This window comes from Bombyx mori, chromosome 1 (assembly GCF_030269925.1).
Source record: "Bombyx mori chromosome 1, ASM3026992v2".
Lineage (NCBI taxonomy): Eukaryota > Metazoa > Arthropoda > Insecta > Lepidoptera > Bombycidae > Bombyx > Bombyx mori.
This window is the reverse complement of record NC_085107.1, coordinates 16,427,658-16,445,882: the sequence shown is the minus strand read 5'-3', so window position 1 is coordinate 16,445,882 and position 18,225 is coordinate 16,427,658. Positions and strand designations below refer to the sequence as shown.

General features: G+C 37.1%; 2 protein-coding genes and 1 long non-coding RNA gene across 5 annotated transcripts in view; 2 read left to right on the top strand and 1 right to left on the bottom strand.

Moving 5' to 3' along the window:
• The window catches only part of LOC101743860 (E3 ubiquitin-protein ligase MYCBP2), a 153,689-nt gene that overhangs the window by 55,793 nt on the left and 79,671 nt on the right, over positions 1–18,225 (bottom strand). The gene's annotated exons all lie outside the window — the stretch shown is intronic.
• The window catches only part of LOC101743708 (uncharacterized), a 35,155-nt gene continuing 28,245 nt past the window's right edge, over positions 11,316–18,225 (top strand). Inside the window, exon 1 of the mRNA XM_021352515.3 lies at positions 11,316–11,640. Coding sequence (XP_021208190.2) covers positions 11,392–11,640 — 249 coding nt within the window. The 5' untranslated portion in view covers positions 11,316–11,391. The remainder of the gene's footprint in view (positions 11,641–18,225) is intronic.
• On the top strand, positions 15,619–17,803 carry LOC134199494 (uncharacterized). Its single transcript, XR_009974006.1, has 2 exons — positions 15,619–16,946; positions 17,148–17,803. It is a non-coding gene; the product is annotated as an uncharacterized LOC134199494 (long non-coding RNA).

Here is an 18,225-nt window from a genome sequence, read left to right as displayed (position 1 = left end):
GATCACCGTACTCCTGAAACTCGTCGGTTACGACGAAGAGTTCGACGAGCGAACTAACCTAACCAACTGAGTTTTCGCTGGATCTTTTCAGTGGGTCGTAATTCCGTTCTGATAGTAGATTCTACAAAACTCTGCTCTTGCTGGTGGTAGAAAATTCTGAGGTTGAGTCCGTGAGCCCAACCGCGCGCGTAGTTGTAATAGCCGCTTATCATAACACCTTAACATCTTCATGAAAGAGTTCCAAGATATTCGAATAGAATCCTGTATTAAAAATCAACCCCGCAAAACGTTCGGTACCTAATTACTGGTGGAAGCGCTTATTGTAGTCCCGCATCAACCAATCTTGCTTATTACTACCGCCAATGAGTCATAATTATCAATTTGAAGGGCGGAACAACATTTATGCAATTCAATTGAGACTACGGTCTTTTATCTCAAGGTGGGTATTTGCATTCAGGTTGCGATGTCTATGGTCTCCGATAATCACTTGAAGTTAAGTGGGCTGTGAGTCTATGCACTTCTTCACCTATATAATAAAAATAAGGACATAAGACGCCTGCCTAGTCTTAAGAGAAAACATCGAATTTACGTTCGACAGTCTCAGTACATTGTTAAGAGATTTTAAATCTCGTGTAAAAACGTCAGTGTATCTCATGCTCAGCTTACGTATCGTAACATTTTTAAACGGCATTATAAATGTTCCTATTTAATAAAATGCTTTATTTGAAACTCTTCACCCGTTTCTGCACGTCTGAATAATTGATCAAGCAGACGAATTATTATTATCCGGCTCCGAGAACTAATTATAATTATTAACCAGTTCCCAGTAGAAATTCAATATATATTTTAGACGAGCTTTATCCTAAACGACGAACCACAATTAATTCAGTGAATCAAACAATTTAATATATTCGCGTTTTTTAAGGCTTGTTTCAACAGAAAAATTATCAGAACTACCTAATCAGAAGTAATTTTATTTTACTATTTTGTACTAGAAATTCTTGGGTCACAATCTTGAACAGCTGATGGTGACAGGAAAGGTAGATGGCAAGCGTCCCAGAGGACACAGTCCCACGAGATGGTCGGACCAAATACGATCTTCTCTAAGCATCAATTTCCACAATGCCCTTCATGAAGCAAAGGATCGCAACAGATGGAGGGAAATCGTACGGGAGAAACTGATGCAGCGGGGGAGTCTCAAATCTCAGTAATGAAGAAAACGACGCGAGGAGGAGGACTAGAAATTCAATAAATCAATTTTAACTAAACATTGATAATTTCTTTGTACTCTACTGTGAATGGCGTATACGTACATATTTGAAGAAAATTATCTTAAAACAAGTTCAAGCATATGAGGGAATGCATATAGAGTCCCTTCTTTATTTCGCCTGGTCGTGTTTTATGTAATTAACACCACAGTTGGAACAATATAAATTTTACTTTTGTAGCGGCATAAAGTAATTACATTAAATTAGTTATTTTACTCATTATAAATTATTTTTATGTTTTTCATATTTGGCGGTAAAAAGGTAATGTGTCACAGACTATATCCTTTTTCCCACATCTCGTGCGTTCCGGCTTACGCATAATAAAACGCCACACCACCCCCCTACGGAGAAGGAGAATCCGCAGAAAAAGAGAAAAATTATCATAGGTCGAAAGGTTTGGAGAAGTGGACTCTGCGACCTGACCGGGTGGTATATTGAGGTGTATGTGTAGGAGTAGCAGTTAGAGGTGCCGAAGGCACGAGTGGACATGAAGGGACATTAGTAGCATCCGGTTGCGCTGGTTGAGGCACAGAAACCCGCGGTGCTGGTGCTGGAACGAGATCTACTAAAGAATGCTCGACGAAAGCTGGCTTAATTCTGTCGACACTGACCGTCACCTGTTTCCCTTTTACATCAATCGACCACGTTTTTCCGTCCTCGGCTCTAGATATAACTCTATGAGGACCAGAGTAAGGTGGTTGCATTGAACGTCTAACCGAATCCTCCCTGAGCATGACATGAGAGGCAGTGGAAAGATTTTTAAATATGAAAGGTGATGGTTTAGTGTGGGAGGAACATGGAGTGGGACGCAATTTAGACATACGCTGTCTTAACTTTACGACAAAATCCGTCGGGTCCTCGAAACCAGAAGGACTGGGAGGTACTAACAGTTCCCCTGGAAGCGTTAATGTTTCTCCGTAAAGCAATTCCGCTACTGTTGCTTGTAGATCTTCTTTAAAAGCCGAACGCATTCCTAATAAGACTAAAGGTAATGCATTCAACCACGAATCATCATAACACATCAGAGAAGCCTTTAATTGTCTATGCATGCGCTCCACGAGCCCATTGGCACAAGGGTGGTAACTAGTAGTGCGTATACGTTTAGTACCACATAAATTAGTAAGGCGTCTGAAAAGGTCCGACTCGAACTGTCGTCCCTGGTCGGTAGTGATGACAGCAGGTACTCCGAATCGAGCAATCCAACCGGCTACAAAGGTGCTTGCCACTTCTTCTGCTGTTATTCCGTGCATAGGCCAAACTTCGGGCCATCGAGTGTAGCGATCCACAGCAGTCAGGCAGTATTGGAAGTCAGAACAAGATGGAAGAGGGCCTATGATGTCAATATGGACATGCTTCAGTCGAGACGTAGGACTGGAGAAGTGTCCAAGTGGAGATTTTATATGCCGCGTCACCTTACTTCGCTGGCAAGCAACGCAGGTTTGGCACCAATAACGGCAATCTTTGGCAATGCCAGGCCACACGAAACGGTCGGAGATCAATCGAATGGTTGATCTAGTACCAGGATGGCTAAGATTATGTAGCTGAGCAAAAATCTTCTTTCGCATAGGTTCCGATACAAATGGGCGTGGTCGCCCTGTTGACATGTCGCAGACCAAAACAGTGTTTGTGCCAGGAACTACGACGTTCTCTAGTTTTAGAGAAGAATTCGCATCGTTACGATACTTTTTCAATTCGTCGTCAAGTTTTTGGCAAGCGGAGAGAGCAGAATGGTCAGTTTCAAAACTAACAGCTTCGATGCGGGACATGGCGTCCGCCACCGTATTGTCCTCCCCTTTTATATGGACAATGTCCGTGGTAAACTGCGAAATAAAAGACAGTTGATTTAACTGTACCGGAGGAAGCCTTTCGCGACGTTGCGAGAACGCATAAACTAATGGCTTATGGTCCGTATAAATCGTTACGTGCTGTGCGGCTAGGAAGTGTCGATAATGTTGCACACTCTCATATACCGCAAGAAGTTCTCGGTAGTATGCTGGCCACTGGCACTGTCGGGGATTCAGCTTTTTACTAAAGAAACCCAGGGGTTGCCAAGCATCACCGACTTTCTGTTGAAGGCAGGCACCAACGTGAGAACTGGAAGCGTCGGTGAAAAGCCCTAGTTCAGCGTTAGGCAAAGGGTGTGCCAACAGAGCTGCAGATGACAAGCTATCTTTACAGGCATTAAAGCATTCTTCGAGCTCAGGTGTCCAAGTGATCGGTGTGAGACCTTTACCTCCAGTGGCCACGATCGCGTTGACTAGCGGTGCTTGTAACTTGGCCGCATTGCGCAGAAATCGGCGATAATAATTAACCATCCCAATGAAACGACGGAGTCCTTGTACAGTCTGTGGTAGAGGAAAATCTTTTAGAGCTTGAATGCGCTCTGATGGTGGTTGTGTTCCGTCGGCGGATATTCTGTTTCCGAGAAAAGTAACCTCAGGAGCACCAAACACGCATTTTGCTGGATTAATAACGATTCCGTAATCTTCAAATCGCTTGAAAAGAGTACGAAGGTGTGCAGCATGTTGAAGAGCATCACGGGAATACACTAATATGTCGTCAACGTACGCAAAGCAAAAATCGAGACCTTGGACAACTTCGTCTATAAATCTTTGAAACGTTTGGCCTGCGTTGCGTAGACCAAAAGTCATGTAATTAAATTCGTAGAGTCCGAAGGGTGTTATGATGGCGGTTTTACAGATATCCTCAGGCGCAACAGGAATTTGCTGATATGCCTTAACGAGGTCGATGGTACTAAATATACTACACCCAGATATGTTATGGCCAACGTCACCGATATGGCGAACTGGGTACCTGTCAGGTATGGTACGTGAATTCAACGCACGATAATCGCCGCAGGGTCGCCAGGTGCCGTCGCGCTTAGGGACCATATGAAGTGGAGAAGACCACGAACTTTTCGAAGGTCTGGCTGTCCCGCACTGTACCATATCATCAAAAACCTTTTTGGCCTCTTGAAGTTTTTGAGGTGCCAGACGTCTAGGACGACAAGAGACTGGGGCGCCCTCAGTGGTTAGAATATAATGAACTGTGTTATGCTTCGGCTCACGAATAAGTCCTGGTGGCTTCGTAATGGAAGGAAATTCCGCAAGAAGTGCACTAAATTGGGATGACGGAGCGCAGACAACTTTGACGCTGGTCTGGTCTAAGACAGCGACGGCAGCAACGCATGACAACCCGGTAATGCTATCGACGAGTCTCTTACTGGCACAATCTGGCAACAACCGATAGTGCGCCAGAAAATCGGAGCCGATGATGGCGGTGTTGACGTCAGCGATAATAAATCGCCATTGAAATGTGCGGCGTAGCCCCAAATTAAGCGCCATTTCTATGTGACCAAAAGTGCGTATCTCACTACCATTGGCAGCCGCTAACGTATAGTTTGAACGTACCGGCTTATTTGCTAACCACTGGTATGGGTAACAGGAGAGGTCGGAGCCTGTGTCTATTAAAAAACGGCGCTTGGTTGCGCTTTCGGTGACAAATAATCGGCGACTCTCCTTTAAGCAGTCAGACGTCGCCATCATTGACTGCTTTTGTCGTTTTCCGAAGGTGGCGGCGGCGTCCAGGTACATGGTTGAATACACTTAACAGCTTTAGTATTAAATTTCCTATGGTAAAAGCACATTTGAAGCTTACCAGGCGTTTGTGAACGTCGTCGCTGGTTTGAGAAATCCCGGGTCCTATTTCTACCGCGCTCTGCAGTAAGCACAGCAAGCTGACGCGTGACCTCGTCCAGACGCCGTGTGATATCTTCTAACGAAGGGGGTGAGACGGCAGACGTGCTTGCTGAGAAAACAGCAGATGAATGAGGTGCGACCATACCAGGCGAAACTTCCAAAATTTTGTCCGCTAGCTCAGCGACTTTGTCCAGCGAGAGTTCTGATTGGGCGGCCAAAATTGCTTGGAGATGTTGTGGGAGGCGACGCATCCATAGCTGGCGAAGCAAATTTTCATCAGTGAGGGTGTTTCCTGCCAATGATCTAAGATGACGTAAAAACTGCGAAGGACGGCGGTCACCCAACTCAACATCACTGACAAGTTGCCTGACACGTTGCTCCTCAGACGTGGACAACCTACGGATCAACTCGGATTTGAGGCGACCATATTTGTCCTCTGGTGGTGGTTGGAGAATAATGTCTTCTACCTCCCCAATAACTCGGGTATCTAACTGAGCAATCACGTAGTTAAATTTAGTCAGGTCAGCGGAGATGCCTGAAATCGAGAACTGTGCCTCTACCTGAGCAAACCAAATTGCAGGCCGATCAGGCCAGAAGGGAGGAAGTTTTATGGCTACTCTGCATACTGACGTAGGTTGAGGAAATAATGGGTCTGTGGGGGGTGGGTCCGTTTTATCGATGCCTTGCATTTTAAGTTTTTGTAATTCAGCCTTTAGGATGGCATTTTGTTGTAGTAACAGTGTATTTTCTTCTCTTACTAATTGTTCGTTTGCCTCCATTACAGAACTTTACGTTTACAATTGCAATAAATAAATAAAAAAACTAAGCACTTACACAATGTAACAACTTAAAAATAATAATAATAAGTAAACAGGAAATTGAAAATTAATGATTATGGTAAAAGATGGCAAAATACTGACAATAAGAGACACAGTAAAACAATGAAATAAAATTATAGTATACAAGAAAATAGAAATTAGTCAAATACAGATGTGATGTATAAGACCTAAAACTGTAATTATTTTGCCTCGTAAAAACAAATATTTCCTTACTACTAATCGTACAATAATACCTTAATATTATTATTAATTACAATGTTATACCATGAATTGGTGGAGCAATGAAGGCCCGTTAACAAAATATGATTAACTATGGTTACAAAAGGAACCTTTAAATTAAATAAAAATTTTGTTTTTCTTGTTTTTTTATGTCGACAAAGACCAAGCTGTTATATATGCAATTATGTAACAAAATTAAAGTTACAGTATAGGCGGAGAATATGAAGATGTTTTAAGATTGAAATAAAATAAAAAATATAAAACACTTCACTGAGTTAATCAAAAAACACAAAAAAAAAAAGAAAATAAGTTCCATGTTGTGGAATGCCGCACCAGGTGTTTAACCGCTTGTACTTGATCACTCTGCTGTGCGCGGCGATGCTGCGCCAAGTGTATATGGTTTGTAGACGATCTTGCCTGAATGCTGTGCCAGGTGTATATAGTTTGTACTCGACCTTGTCTGGATGCTGCGCCAGGTGTATATGGTTTCTACTCGATCTCTATTTGTAACGATCGATCACGTCGGGGTCACCAATGAGGGAATGCATATAGAGTCCCTTCTTTATTTCGCCTGGTCGTGTTTTATGTAATTAACACCACAGTTGGAACAATATAAATTTTACTTTTGTAGCGGCATAAAGTAATTACATTAAATTAGTTATTTTACTCATTATAAATTATTTTTATGTTTTTCATATTTGGCGGTAAAAAGGTAATGTGTCACAGACTATATCCTTTTTCCCACATCTCGTGCGTTCCGGCTTACGCATAATAAAACGCCACACATACATATACCTCGTGTTTGGTCGTGTGTATTAATTTTGAGGCTTTCCTAATAGATCAAATTTATATACTATGATGTAATTTTAAAAGCCTAGATGGAGAAGGAGATGCAACTTTAGTTTAAAGTGCAGTAGTATCGGTAGGGCCGCCCGATCCTCAGGCCCCTGCGACCTCTGATCTATAAACAGTGATGAGACACTAACAACTTTCAAAATATCGACAAAAATATTAATAAAAAGAACCGACCAATTTTTTTTTAGTACATGAATGTCTTTGTAACTGCAAACTGAATAATAAAAAAATAATCATTATAGGCAATAGTGAGTTTTTGTTAGTAATAATATTATTTCCTCGTATGAACTGATTTTTCATATAGCACTACATAATTTATTAGTAAATATCAGTTCAGCTGTCATAGAATTCTATATCGACACCATCATGGTTGTTAAATCGTATGTACCAATATCAAAAATATTTTTTCTCCAATCATTTCATTCAATTCAAATAAAAACTAGGAACGGACATACTATTGAAGTTAAAATATTTTAAGACAATTAGAAACGTTTTAAATGTTGCAGTATTTGTTTAAACTTTAACCCACAATACTCCAATATTAGTTCAGTATCGGAATACGGAACAATCGCGTGCTGCCATAAACTGTGAAACTAAAAAGTAAGTCCTAGATCAACTGCTTTCAGTTAGTAACTACTCGTCGTCTTTAGTGGTTGGCACATTTCATTTTTGAAAACACTACTGTGACAACTTCCATTCCTTCGGGTTATTTATCAAATTTAAATTAAAAAAATCAAATTGCTCAGTAAATAATTTAATGCTTTGTGATTACCTGATTAGACTATCATATAACGCCTCTTTGTTAGGGCTATTGTTAGCAAATTCTACCCTTCCTGTACCCACGTAGATGGAATAGTCCCCTAGGTTACCAGGGAATAGGTGGTGAGAAAAAAAAACAAGTCATGGCCAAGAGTCGTGATCAGTATCCAACATCGAGTATACTTGTCACACAACATATTATCGTGACCAACGGTCGTGAATGTTTCTGTGTGCATCCATCGACAAAAGCATACTTCCTTGCCATTTTATTGATGCCTACTAGATTTCAAGTTCATTTTTATCAACGTAATTTTTATTACTGAAACAAATATCATATGAAAATATCACAAGTCTAATAAATTCTGACAGTTAAGTATTGCACTCAATAATTGTATTTTTTTTAATTTACATTTGTCTTAAATGAATGCGTTATACGAGTAGTATCCTAAATTGACCAAAAGTAACGAATTCGCCTCAAAGTTTCGGTCAACAAAAAAAGATTTACCTTGACGATCGCTCTTCATAAAACATAATTCTCTTTTCTAGAAAAAATATTACTTTATACCCACTTCAGACTAGTTTGAAAAATATATACAATTCAAAGTTTCCAAAGCGGTCGAGAAAATCCATGTTGATCTGTGAATTACTTATTAATACGTAATGCCCTTGCCTACGAACATATTGTCCAAACTAGGCCCAAATAAAGTTTTAATCTGGATAAAATTATCGATTTTACACAAATATGTATTTTAAAGGTAGTAGTATCAAATGTTCATCAAAAATTTTTTACAATACTCGTAGTTGTCGTTTGTTTGAACTTTGTCGTCTAAATTGATATCGATAAACCAAATAAAATATGTACCGATTTACTCCTATGTGTGAAAACATATCGTGGACGTAATACAAGTAGAAAAAACATATTTAATTGGTAAGAAGACATATATTTACAATTATAACCGAAGTGCATTTTGTACAGTACATAGCGAAGTGTTTAAAATTCGAAGTAAGTAACAATTAAATAGTTTCTTTTTGTTCTTTATCTCAAAATATCGTGTGACAAAACTATCATACATTTCAACAAGGGAATCGATATATATTTACAAAACAATATACGCTGTAAGATTTTTTTAATTATATAACCTTAATTCGAAGAGCTGTTAGAAACTTAATACTTTATCTGTTAAAAGTGTAAACTAAAAAAAATTGGAAACAACTTCTTTTGACAACTTTATCTCATAAGATAAAAACAAATTTTACAAGCAACTAAAAACAGGTGGCTAAATGATATGAGGGAAACGACATTAACCCTTAAAAACATGTCTATACGACCAGGATGATACGACCACCGTTGTGATACGACTAGAATAAGAAATAAATTTGAAGTAATTTGAATAGCAGTGTGTTATTGTACCGATGAAATTATTAGTTCCTTATTCAGGACATATTGAACAGAATCTCAATCATTGAGAGAATATGAACACCGTTAACGAATGCACGTCACATTTTTGATGGTAATACCACCGTTTTCTTTAATTTTGATTTATAAATGATTACAATAAAAACTATAATCGATGATGAAATAAATAAAAAATAATAATGATGAAAATAAAATTATATTTAATGGACCCGAGTGAAGCCCATCAGCTAACATGCATTTCCTGCAATGATATACTACGTCACGTTACTCAACCGCCAAAGAATGAGGATATTCCGAATCGTATTTTTACTCTTTATGCACAATGGATTATTTACGATAGTCAAAGAAAAGGGTGTCACGATGAGCGAATCCTGCAAAATGACTAAAAAGTTGTGCCAATCAATTATGAATTTAAAAGGATACGCTTATCAATGATTGGCATATGTGTGCCGGAATTGACCGCTTCAACTTATTACAATCAAGCCATAAAATCACTGCGAGAGGGTGAATTGTACGCATTCCAAACCAGCGATAGAAAATCAACAACCAAGACTGGTCAAATTCTCTAGCCCTCTATTCTTTCAGGACCAAACTCAACCAGATATTGCACGAAAGGTGGTCTTCAAATCGGAGGAGCTGCAACCGTTAACTACATCATCGTATTTGTAAGTATGTTTTATATCTTCGATATAGAACGGGCATTTTATAGGTAAGAACTAGCTGAACAAAATACTGTGACAGTCAAGCAACGTAATCAATTCAACCTTGTACATGTTCGTATCTTATGCGAAAACAAATTCTCTTTATTAGGCGAATAAATGGATAGCTCATCAAATCACCCGTTTTCGCGAAATCAATTACAATTTACTTGTAGTATATAAATTATAATTTACTTCAACAAATGTTTTATTAATCAATTGATAGATATTTATATAGAAAACTCCATTTATGCCATTATTTTTTTGTAAAGACGGCCAAATGACCTCACTGCGTATTAATCTTGATAACTCAAACGATGGTAGCTCAAAAGATAACCCAAAGTCTGATTATTTATAATAAATTATCGGTTACTTCACCTATCATATCGGAACGTAGAAATAATAAACGAGCAGTATACAGAACGACTGGAAGCAATCCATGTAACCAACAACACGCCCTGCACCAGTATTTATTTATGAAAGATGAAGTTAGCAAGGTTAAATGTAGGTACAATAAGGTATGGGTATTACTATTGTAGATACATAAAGGGCAAATTGGTAGAAGTCATATTTCTATTTCTTAAAGGTATGAGTTTGTTTGGTCAGGAGGAAATCGCCGGACTTTCGCCCTACACTGGGGATGCCTCCTGTCGCTCAACCATCAACGTCCAAACCTCGCATGAAACAGAACTCATGAAAAGGTAAAGGGGGGAAAGTGAAGCGTTTAGTGCGAAGCACATCTCTCCCATCACCCTCCCTCTCGGGACGCCGGACTGGCGGTCGTCGGCGCCACCACCACCACCACCAGCCCTCTCGGTCGGCAGGCTATCCAGAGCCCGCCCAGATGGCGCCGGTTTCTTAAAGGTCTAACCGGAGACCCTGATCATATAAGATTCTCTGGCCTTTCTAGGCCAGGGAACAACATACGACATGGAACCCAGCTCCAGCCAGCAATTGGTCCTAGTTGCAGTAAAGAAACGTAAATTGTATGGTCTTATTTTAAAAATTGTATTCCTCAAATTTAACTTTTTTGTTCCTTGATTAAAAGCTAGTACAACTCCGATCCTTTTACACGGCTTAGAAAGTCAATGTTAAATTTAATTTTAGAAAAATTTTAACTAGGTACAACCCTGGAAACCGAAACACGCTTTATGATAATCAGTCTGCGCGTTTTTTTTCCTACCTAAGCTGATAGCTTCTCAAAGCTATTTCAGCGTAACCTTAACTAGTAGGTGAGCTCACGGGGCTCAAACTGGAGTGATGCTAACACTGACCCTAGAAATAGCAGTGCTTCACAGAATCTACCACAGGATCGGAAACGCGATGAATGATGGTAAACAATAAATTTGTGAATTGAATCGTGTTATCAATTTTTCAATTAAACTTGTCTCGTTTTCAGTTTATTAAGGTGTATATAAAATTCCAATGAGAAATACTCCAAAAAAAAACCCATAATTTTGATTTTCATCAATTTTCACAATTATCATGTCATTACAAAATCACCACGTTTACACCGTTTAACAATGGAATGTGATAAAACTGATAAAAATTAGGGTATGTCTAGTGTTAAATGTATAAATGAACAGGCATCATCGATATCTATAATTGGTGGGTGGATGTGAACGCGGCAGCACTAGCATGGACCGGGAGACAACAAGCCGCGATCTCGAGCGCTGCCAGTCCGTGGTCGACGCTGAGCGCGTGCGGACCATCGCGCGTGCCAGCACCATCATGTCGCGATTTCTCGTGTGCACTGTGCTTTTTGTGCTTCTAGCACCCAGCCGTTCAGAACACACTAACGGAGTTTGCAAACTATCCTTTTGCAAATGCGTTCCAGATGCTCACCCCTCCTGGACTATTGTTAATTGCACAGTTCCAACAACCCAGGTACGTATCCTTTCCATTCATGTGCACTTCTAAGACAAGTCTTTATAAAATAAAAGTTTCAGTGAAGTTTATTAAATAATATTACATCGACGCTTGAGTTGCTCCACACAAACGTTTTGTGAATAGTAAATTAAGTCATGTAAATCAAACAAAACGATAAGTAGCTTGACAGTAGGAAACGATAAACTACGGAAGAGACTGTCTATTCTGATTCTGAGCACGTCCCAACAAGTCAAGAGTTGATTTTACAAAGAAAACCCTTGTGTGAAATGTAAAAAATAAACAAAAAGACGCAAAGTACAGATTTAATGTAGAGTAGCATATCGAAAATAGCTCGGAGCCGAATACCAACACATCTCGAATGGTAACACAGTTCGAAACTAAGCGATGATAGTTCCATTTGAAGAATCTACAAAAAAACAGATACCAACAACTTATTTATTACACTTGTTATAAAGTAGCCGATACCAATGAATTACGATTATGACGCCCGTTACCTTATTATGTTATGAATAAATAATAAAGAAATTAAAACTTAAATACAACAAAATTAGTAATACCTACTTCTTATAATTATTATTTTTTTACTATTAGAATTTCTTTAGAAAAGGTGTAAAGGATATCAGGTAGTTTTAGTTTGATGAACACGTTTGTTACTTTAGAGATAAATTATTTTGTTTTTCTTCCAAGCCCCGTTCCAGTGGCAACTCCTTTTAATCAACAGGTTTCGGAAAGTCAAGCCACATTGGTTCCTTTGTACAAGACATAAAACTTTGCATGTGTTTAACTTTCATGGTTATTTGAATCTTAAACATGGATATAGATCATTTAAAGACTAAGAAATTTTCTAGGGATTTAGAAATATCCATGTGTCCGATCAACAAAGTTATGATTGATTCTTATTATTTCCTGAACGCACGTTTTTCGCTAAAAACATATTAACCAACATCTTACAGAAACAGTTAAAAATGAAAGAAAAAAATTAATTTCTACCTGAGAGGCTTTTCTTTGCAGAAACTTTGTATACGGGTAACAATCACTGATAATGTTTTGTTGCATTCGCGTACAGAAACTATAGTGTAACCAGACATAACAAACAGTGTCACGAAATTATATTCAATTAAAGGCCCGGCAGCGAACCAGTGTTGTAGGTTATTATACGTTTGCCTAATGAGATCATTACTCATACGAACCGCTGGTGAATTAGATGGACAATCGTGCCTTTGTCAATAACTTCAACGTCATTTATTTCAAGATGCCATACGGTCTCTAATTTTGAGTCATAACTCGTCAAATATTAACAAGTACACTATTGAATTAATATTAAACTATATGTCAGGGTTTGTTGTTTCAATTAGTGGAAGCGTCAAATGATTTTAAATTAACTATAAAAAAGTTAATGATATGATTTTTGATTGAAATTCGGTATCTTCAACGATTGAAAAATATTTCAAAATTTAAATAATACAGTTTTGTTACTTTTTCGTTAAAATCATCGACATTATACATCAGTCGCAAAAACTACAATGAAAAGATCGTTTATGAGTTTTTTATTGAAAAATTATCAGCGGGCTAAGTGAATTTTCAGTCTGAATGGCTTTCAATAAGCAAGAAGCTACGTAAAATCTCCAAGGATGACCTAGTGCAGCCGGGGCAACGGTCAGACGCAGAGATTTGCCGGTCGCGACGTCGACGCTCTACTCTGGGCCCATCTATTTGCGGTAGCGCGACAACATACGCAAAAATGACGTACACCACACACATCCAAACGTAAATACCGACGCCGGTATTTCAGATGTCTGAATGAATACAGTTTGTTTGCGTTTGAAAATTATGCATTTTTAGTTTACTAGTGGTCCCCGCAGTAGTCGAAATTCGACTACATATAATTAATTGAATTTATAAGTTTGCACATTCTTATTGGTTCTATTGTCAAACACTATTTATTATACTTCTCTAATCACAGATTTCGCCAAGACAGCATCATAGATTATACACTTAATATTTGAGAGACTGCACTATAGACAAATAATGTCAAAGACAAACAATACCAATCTATTCTCAATTTGACCACAGACTTTAAAGAATAACAAAAGTTTCACAATTGACAATTTACAAAGAGTTATACGTATGTGTTGTGTCAAATACATGGTAGTGTGTGTAATGTTTTCTTTATTGATTTAAAGTATTTTAAATGCATAATTTAAAAAAAATATTAGCGTTCTGCACTTCTTCTCTATATTCTCTATAAGTGTGGGAAATTTCATACTCCTCCGTCCGGGCAATTTTCGTAAAAAGGGACACAAAGTTTTTGCTTCACGTATTAATATATAGATGAAAGAATTCGAATGACAAAAAATATTTTTATTTAAAGTGACAAACGAAACAAAAGTTCAATATGTCAATGTCCTATTCTATTCCGCTAGCTCAAATGTAATAATGGTAGTACAGTTGGTTTCATTGTATAATCAGAGTACGATGATACGTATGAATGTGTCTACTAAATTATTAAAGAAAAAAAGGTTTTACTTTTTGTATATCTTACGCCTAGAGTAAATGAAAACAATAGCGGCTTTACCTATATATAAGAAAATGCTGCAAATATAAAAAAAAAAGCAGGACGACCTGACGATTGACGTCGTTAATCGAATCAGCGAGCAAGGCTTTGCATTTAATCGTTAACTGTTATTTACAGTTCAAGAATTTGTAAAACAACAACTAGGTCCGAGAAGTTCTCTGGTCACATAATAATTATATTTCTTCTAACTATTAATGACTATGATATTATGAATCAGTTGACTTGCATGATAACGGTTTGTGATAAGGAAACCTCGACCCTGCTTTCTGTTCATAAGTTGGAACGGTAAGAAATAATTTCACACAACATATTACTACAGGCTCGAATAAAATAATGATCCACAATTTCTCCTATTAAGACTATAGTAATCAATGGCAAAAAAAGAAAGATAAACTATACTGATGCAGGCACTAACTATGATTCTGGGGGCGCGCCATGAACATAGTATGGATTCTTGGAAAAATAATCTTATTATATTATCAATTAATAATGCAGGTGGAGTTTGGCATTCAATTATTCGGTTAGTATCGGGAATCGAGAGCTTTACAATATTTACACTGTCACTACATAGGAGCTGATACCCACATCAAAGCGCGCACAGATGGGTTCTATTGTACACATTATGCAGGAAGCTAGGAGTTAATTACCGTTGTATTAATCCTTATTGAAACCATTGTTTAGAGTTTAGACGATACAGTTACCTACTCAAGCCCGCCATGATTTACATGGCTGACATACTGTTGTCCGAATTCTTGTGAAATGTAGACGCTACAAATACAAGATGATTTTATTAAAAAAATTGACATTGATTAATTATATAAACATAATTGTTACCTGGTAGAAGAGAAACGCGTCGATAACGCGTGAAGGTGACGGGTATTCAAGTAAACACGTGTTGTTTTGTGTGTATATTTCGTTGTGTTTGCCTGTGTGCGTCGGTTAGGGAAATCTATGAGAATCTCACAAAGGGACTCAACAACTCGGGATGCCATAAAAAGTAAAAGGGCACCTGTTACGCTCATGCGTCACTAAGGGGGAGATTCCAATGTAACTTTGAGAAATTATACTCTGTCGCAGCCAGTGCGTGTTTGATACCCCGCAACTCATTTTTATTATATAACATGATTTTTAAACATATTTTTTAAAAGCGGCCATAGCTGCAAGTGAAAATACTACATATTACTGCACAAAACTGAAAATTGAAGCCGTGAAACGAAAAAAAAAACACGTAACTCAACTAATTTTAAATTAATTTACTGTAGTCAAAACTTTTTAAAAATATCCAGTTAAAGTAACTTGAGCGTGTGTTATTTTGTATCTCTGAAACATTTGCCATTGTATCGAGAAAGGAACGGTCGGATTCGGTCAAAGAATAATAATCATCATAGAGTTACTATTCTAACTGGAGTGCTTACTTCGTTTGACATAAAAACTAAAAATATACTTTATCTCTATGGCTTAAAGTTTATTTTTAAATAGCAAAAGATGTAAGGAAAAACGGTCTGAAAAGAGAATGACTATTAAGTGGTGGTGTCCCTCTCGCACATTTTACAAACAAAAAGCAGTGTTGCTAGCTTAGAGGATTTTCCACAAAATCTCGTAATTTGGACCCCTGTCTTAGTTATCAGTAGTATCAGTAGTAGCTTGGGCTTTTTTTTTATTGCTTAGATAGGTGGACGAGCTCACAGCCCACCTGATGTCAAGTGGCTACCGGAACCCATAGACATCTACAACGTAAATGCGCCACCCACCTCGAGATACAAGTTCTAAGGTCTCAGTACAGCTACAACGGCTACCCCACCCTTCGAACCGAAACGCATTACTGCTTCACGGCGGAAATAGGTGGGGTGGTGGTACCTACCCGTGTGGACTCCCAAGAGGTCCTACCACCAGTAATTACGCAAATTATAATTTTGCGGGTTTCATTTTTATTACACGATGTTATTCCTTCACCGTGGAAGTCAATCGTTAACATTTGTTGAGTGCGTATTTCATTAGAAAAATTGGTACCCGCCTGCGGGATTCGAACACCGGTGCATCGCTTCATACGAATGCACCGGACGTCTTATCCTTTAGGGCGTTGTTGAAAATTATCGAAAAGGTTAAAATCAATCCACTTTACAGGATTTTAAACATTTTATGACAATAATATATCTAAATACATATTATTTAAACGATGTGACTTAAACTTAACTAGAAAATGCTGCGAGAATTTAGAATTTCCATCAACGTCAAAAATTAAATTGGTTCAAAAGAAACGTACAAAGTCATGGTGAAATTAGTTGCTGATGATGACAATTTATTAAAATAAATTATATAAGAAGTATTGATTATATGATATATATTGATTTTTATTAGAACATCATATATTAATAAAGCTCATTAACAAAAAAAATATTGTTCTATATTAATAAGAACTCTGTTTAATGGAAAATTTAATGGTAGGTAAGTAGATTTCTGATGGTTTTCATGGGAAGCCAGATTAATTGTTGGCATCACCGAAAAAGAGCTATGAATGGATTAAAAGAAAAATGGCGTCTATTTACGTTTGTAGTTCGAAGTTAAAAGGGCACTGATACAGCTTGTGGCTTGTTTTTTTCCGAAAATCGTGAAAGTTTCCGTGTAATCATGGCGAACACTTGTATTGTAAGTGGTTTTAAGCGAGAATCCTCTCCAGTTTGTGGAATATCCTTCCATATATCAGATTCATTGATAAATTTTTACTAGTGTGAGTATATATTTTTAAAATGTTAGATATTTTTTCTCATAATAATATTTAATACCATTTGTCTTGTAAATTGTACTTAATCTATGTCATATATTAAATTTGAAAAAACAATCGTGAAAAACTATAATTTTGCAATGTATTTTTCATATTATAAGAGGAATCACGTGGTATTTTTTTGACTTTGTTTATTGTATTGAATAGCGTCGCACGCAAGCATGTATATCATTTGCCTGACGTCAAGCGAACGAGGAGGATCTTCTAGTAAATATGACGTTGGAATTTCTGGAAAATGTCCTATATAAAGGTCAAACAAGAGGAATCAAGTACTCAAACGCAAGAAATAAAAAATGCCCCGAGAAAAGCAAAATTACGACAAGATGTTAAGGTTTTGAAACAAAAACTTAAAAGTCGCGAAATAGTGATTGTAAATATAAAGTCGATTTTAGATTTATTAAAGAAAAATGGCGATTTTTAATTGAATTGAAATTTAAATTGCGAAATTTTAATGATACTCATGGTCCACTTAGATATTGACTAAAATAAATTATTTATTTCGTTGAAAAAAAAAGAATTTACATAAAATAGGGGAAATGTTATATTATTTATTTATTTTATTAGGCTCACAATACACATCACAAGCTAAAGATACATAAAAAACACAAATAAAAAGAAACAATATCTGGCTAATAAGACTACAGAAAATTAACTGAACTTAATAATAATAATATAACCAATATTTTGTAAATAGAGATCAAGTACTATGTGTATTGTGTTATGTGTATTGACTTGTCATTTAAGAGTTATTTAATTGTCTACATATAACAAATAAATGAATTTCAGTTCATTTCATTTTATTACCCATTGTGTTTTATTTATTAAAATGTAACTAGTAGACTTAATATAAACGTAATATAATATAATATAATATAATATAATATAATATATAACTTAATATAAGGTAAATTCAAAACTGATGCATGTGTATAATTTTGTCCTATAAATAAATTTTATATGGTCACCACATTAGACAAGGACACCGCGACCAAAAAGTATTCTCTTTCGAGACCGATTTCTCGGCATTAGACAGCACTCCAGTTGTAGGTACTTATTAACTCCATGATAATCATATAATCTGTTGATGAACGCGAGGAGAGTAGGTACATGCAGAGACGCATGAACACAACATACATAGCAGACGGTATAACAATTACATAAATACTGATAGTACTGTCGTCATTAAAAAAGGCTTATATTTTTTAATACTGTTTTGACCAAAGTT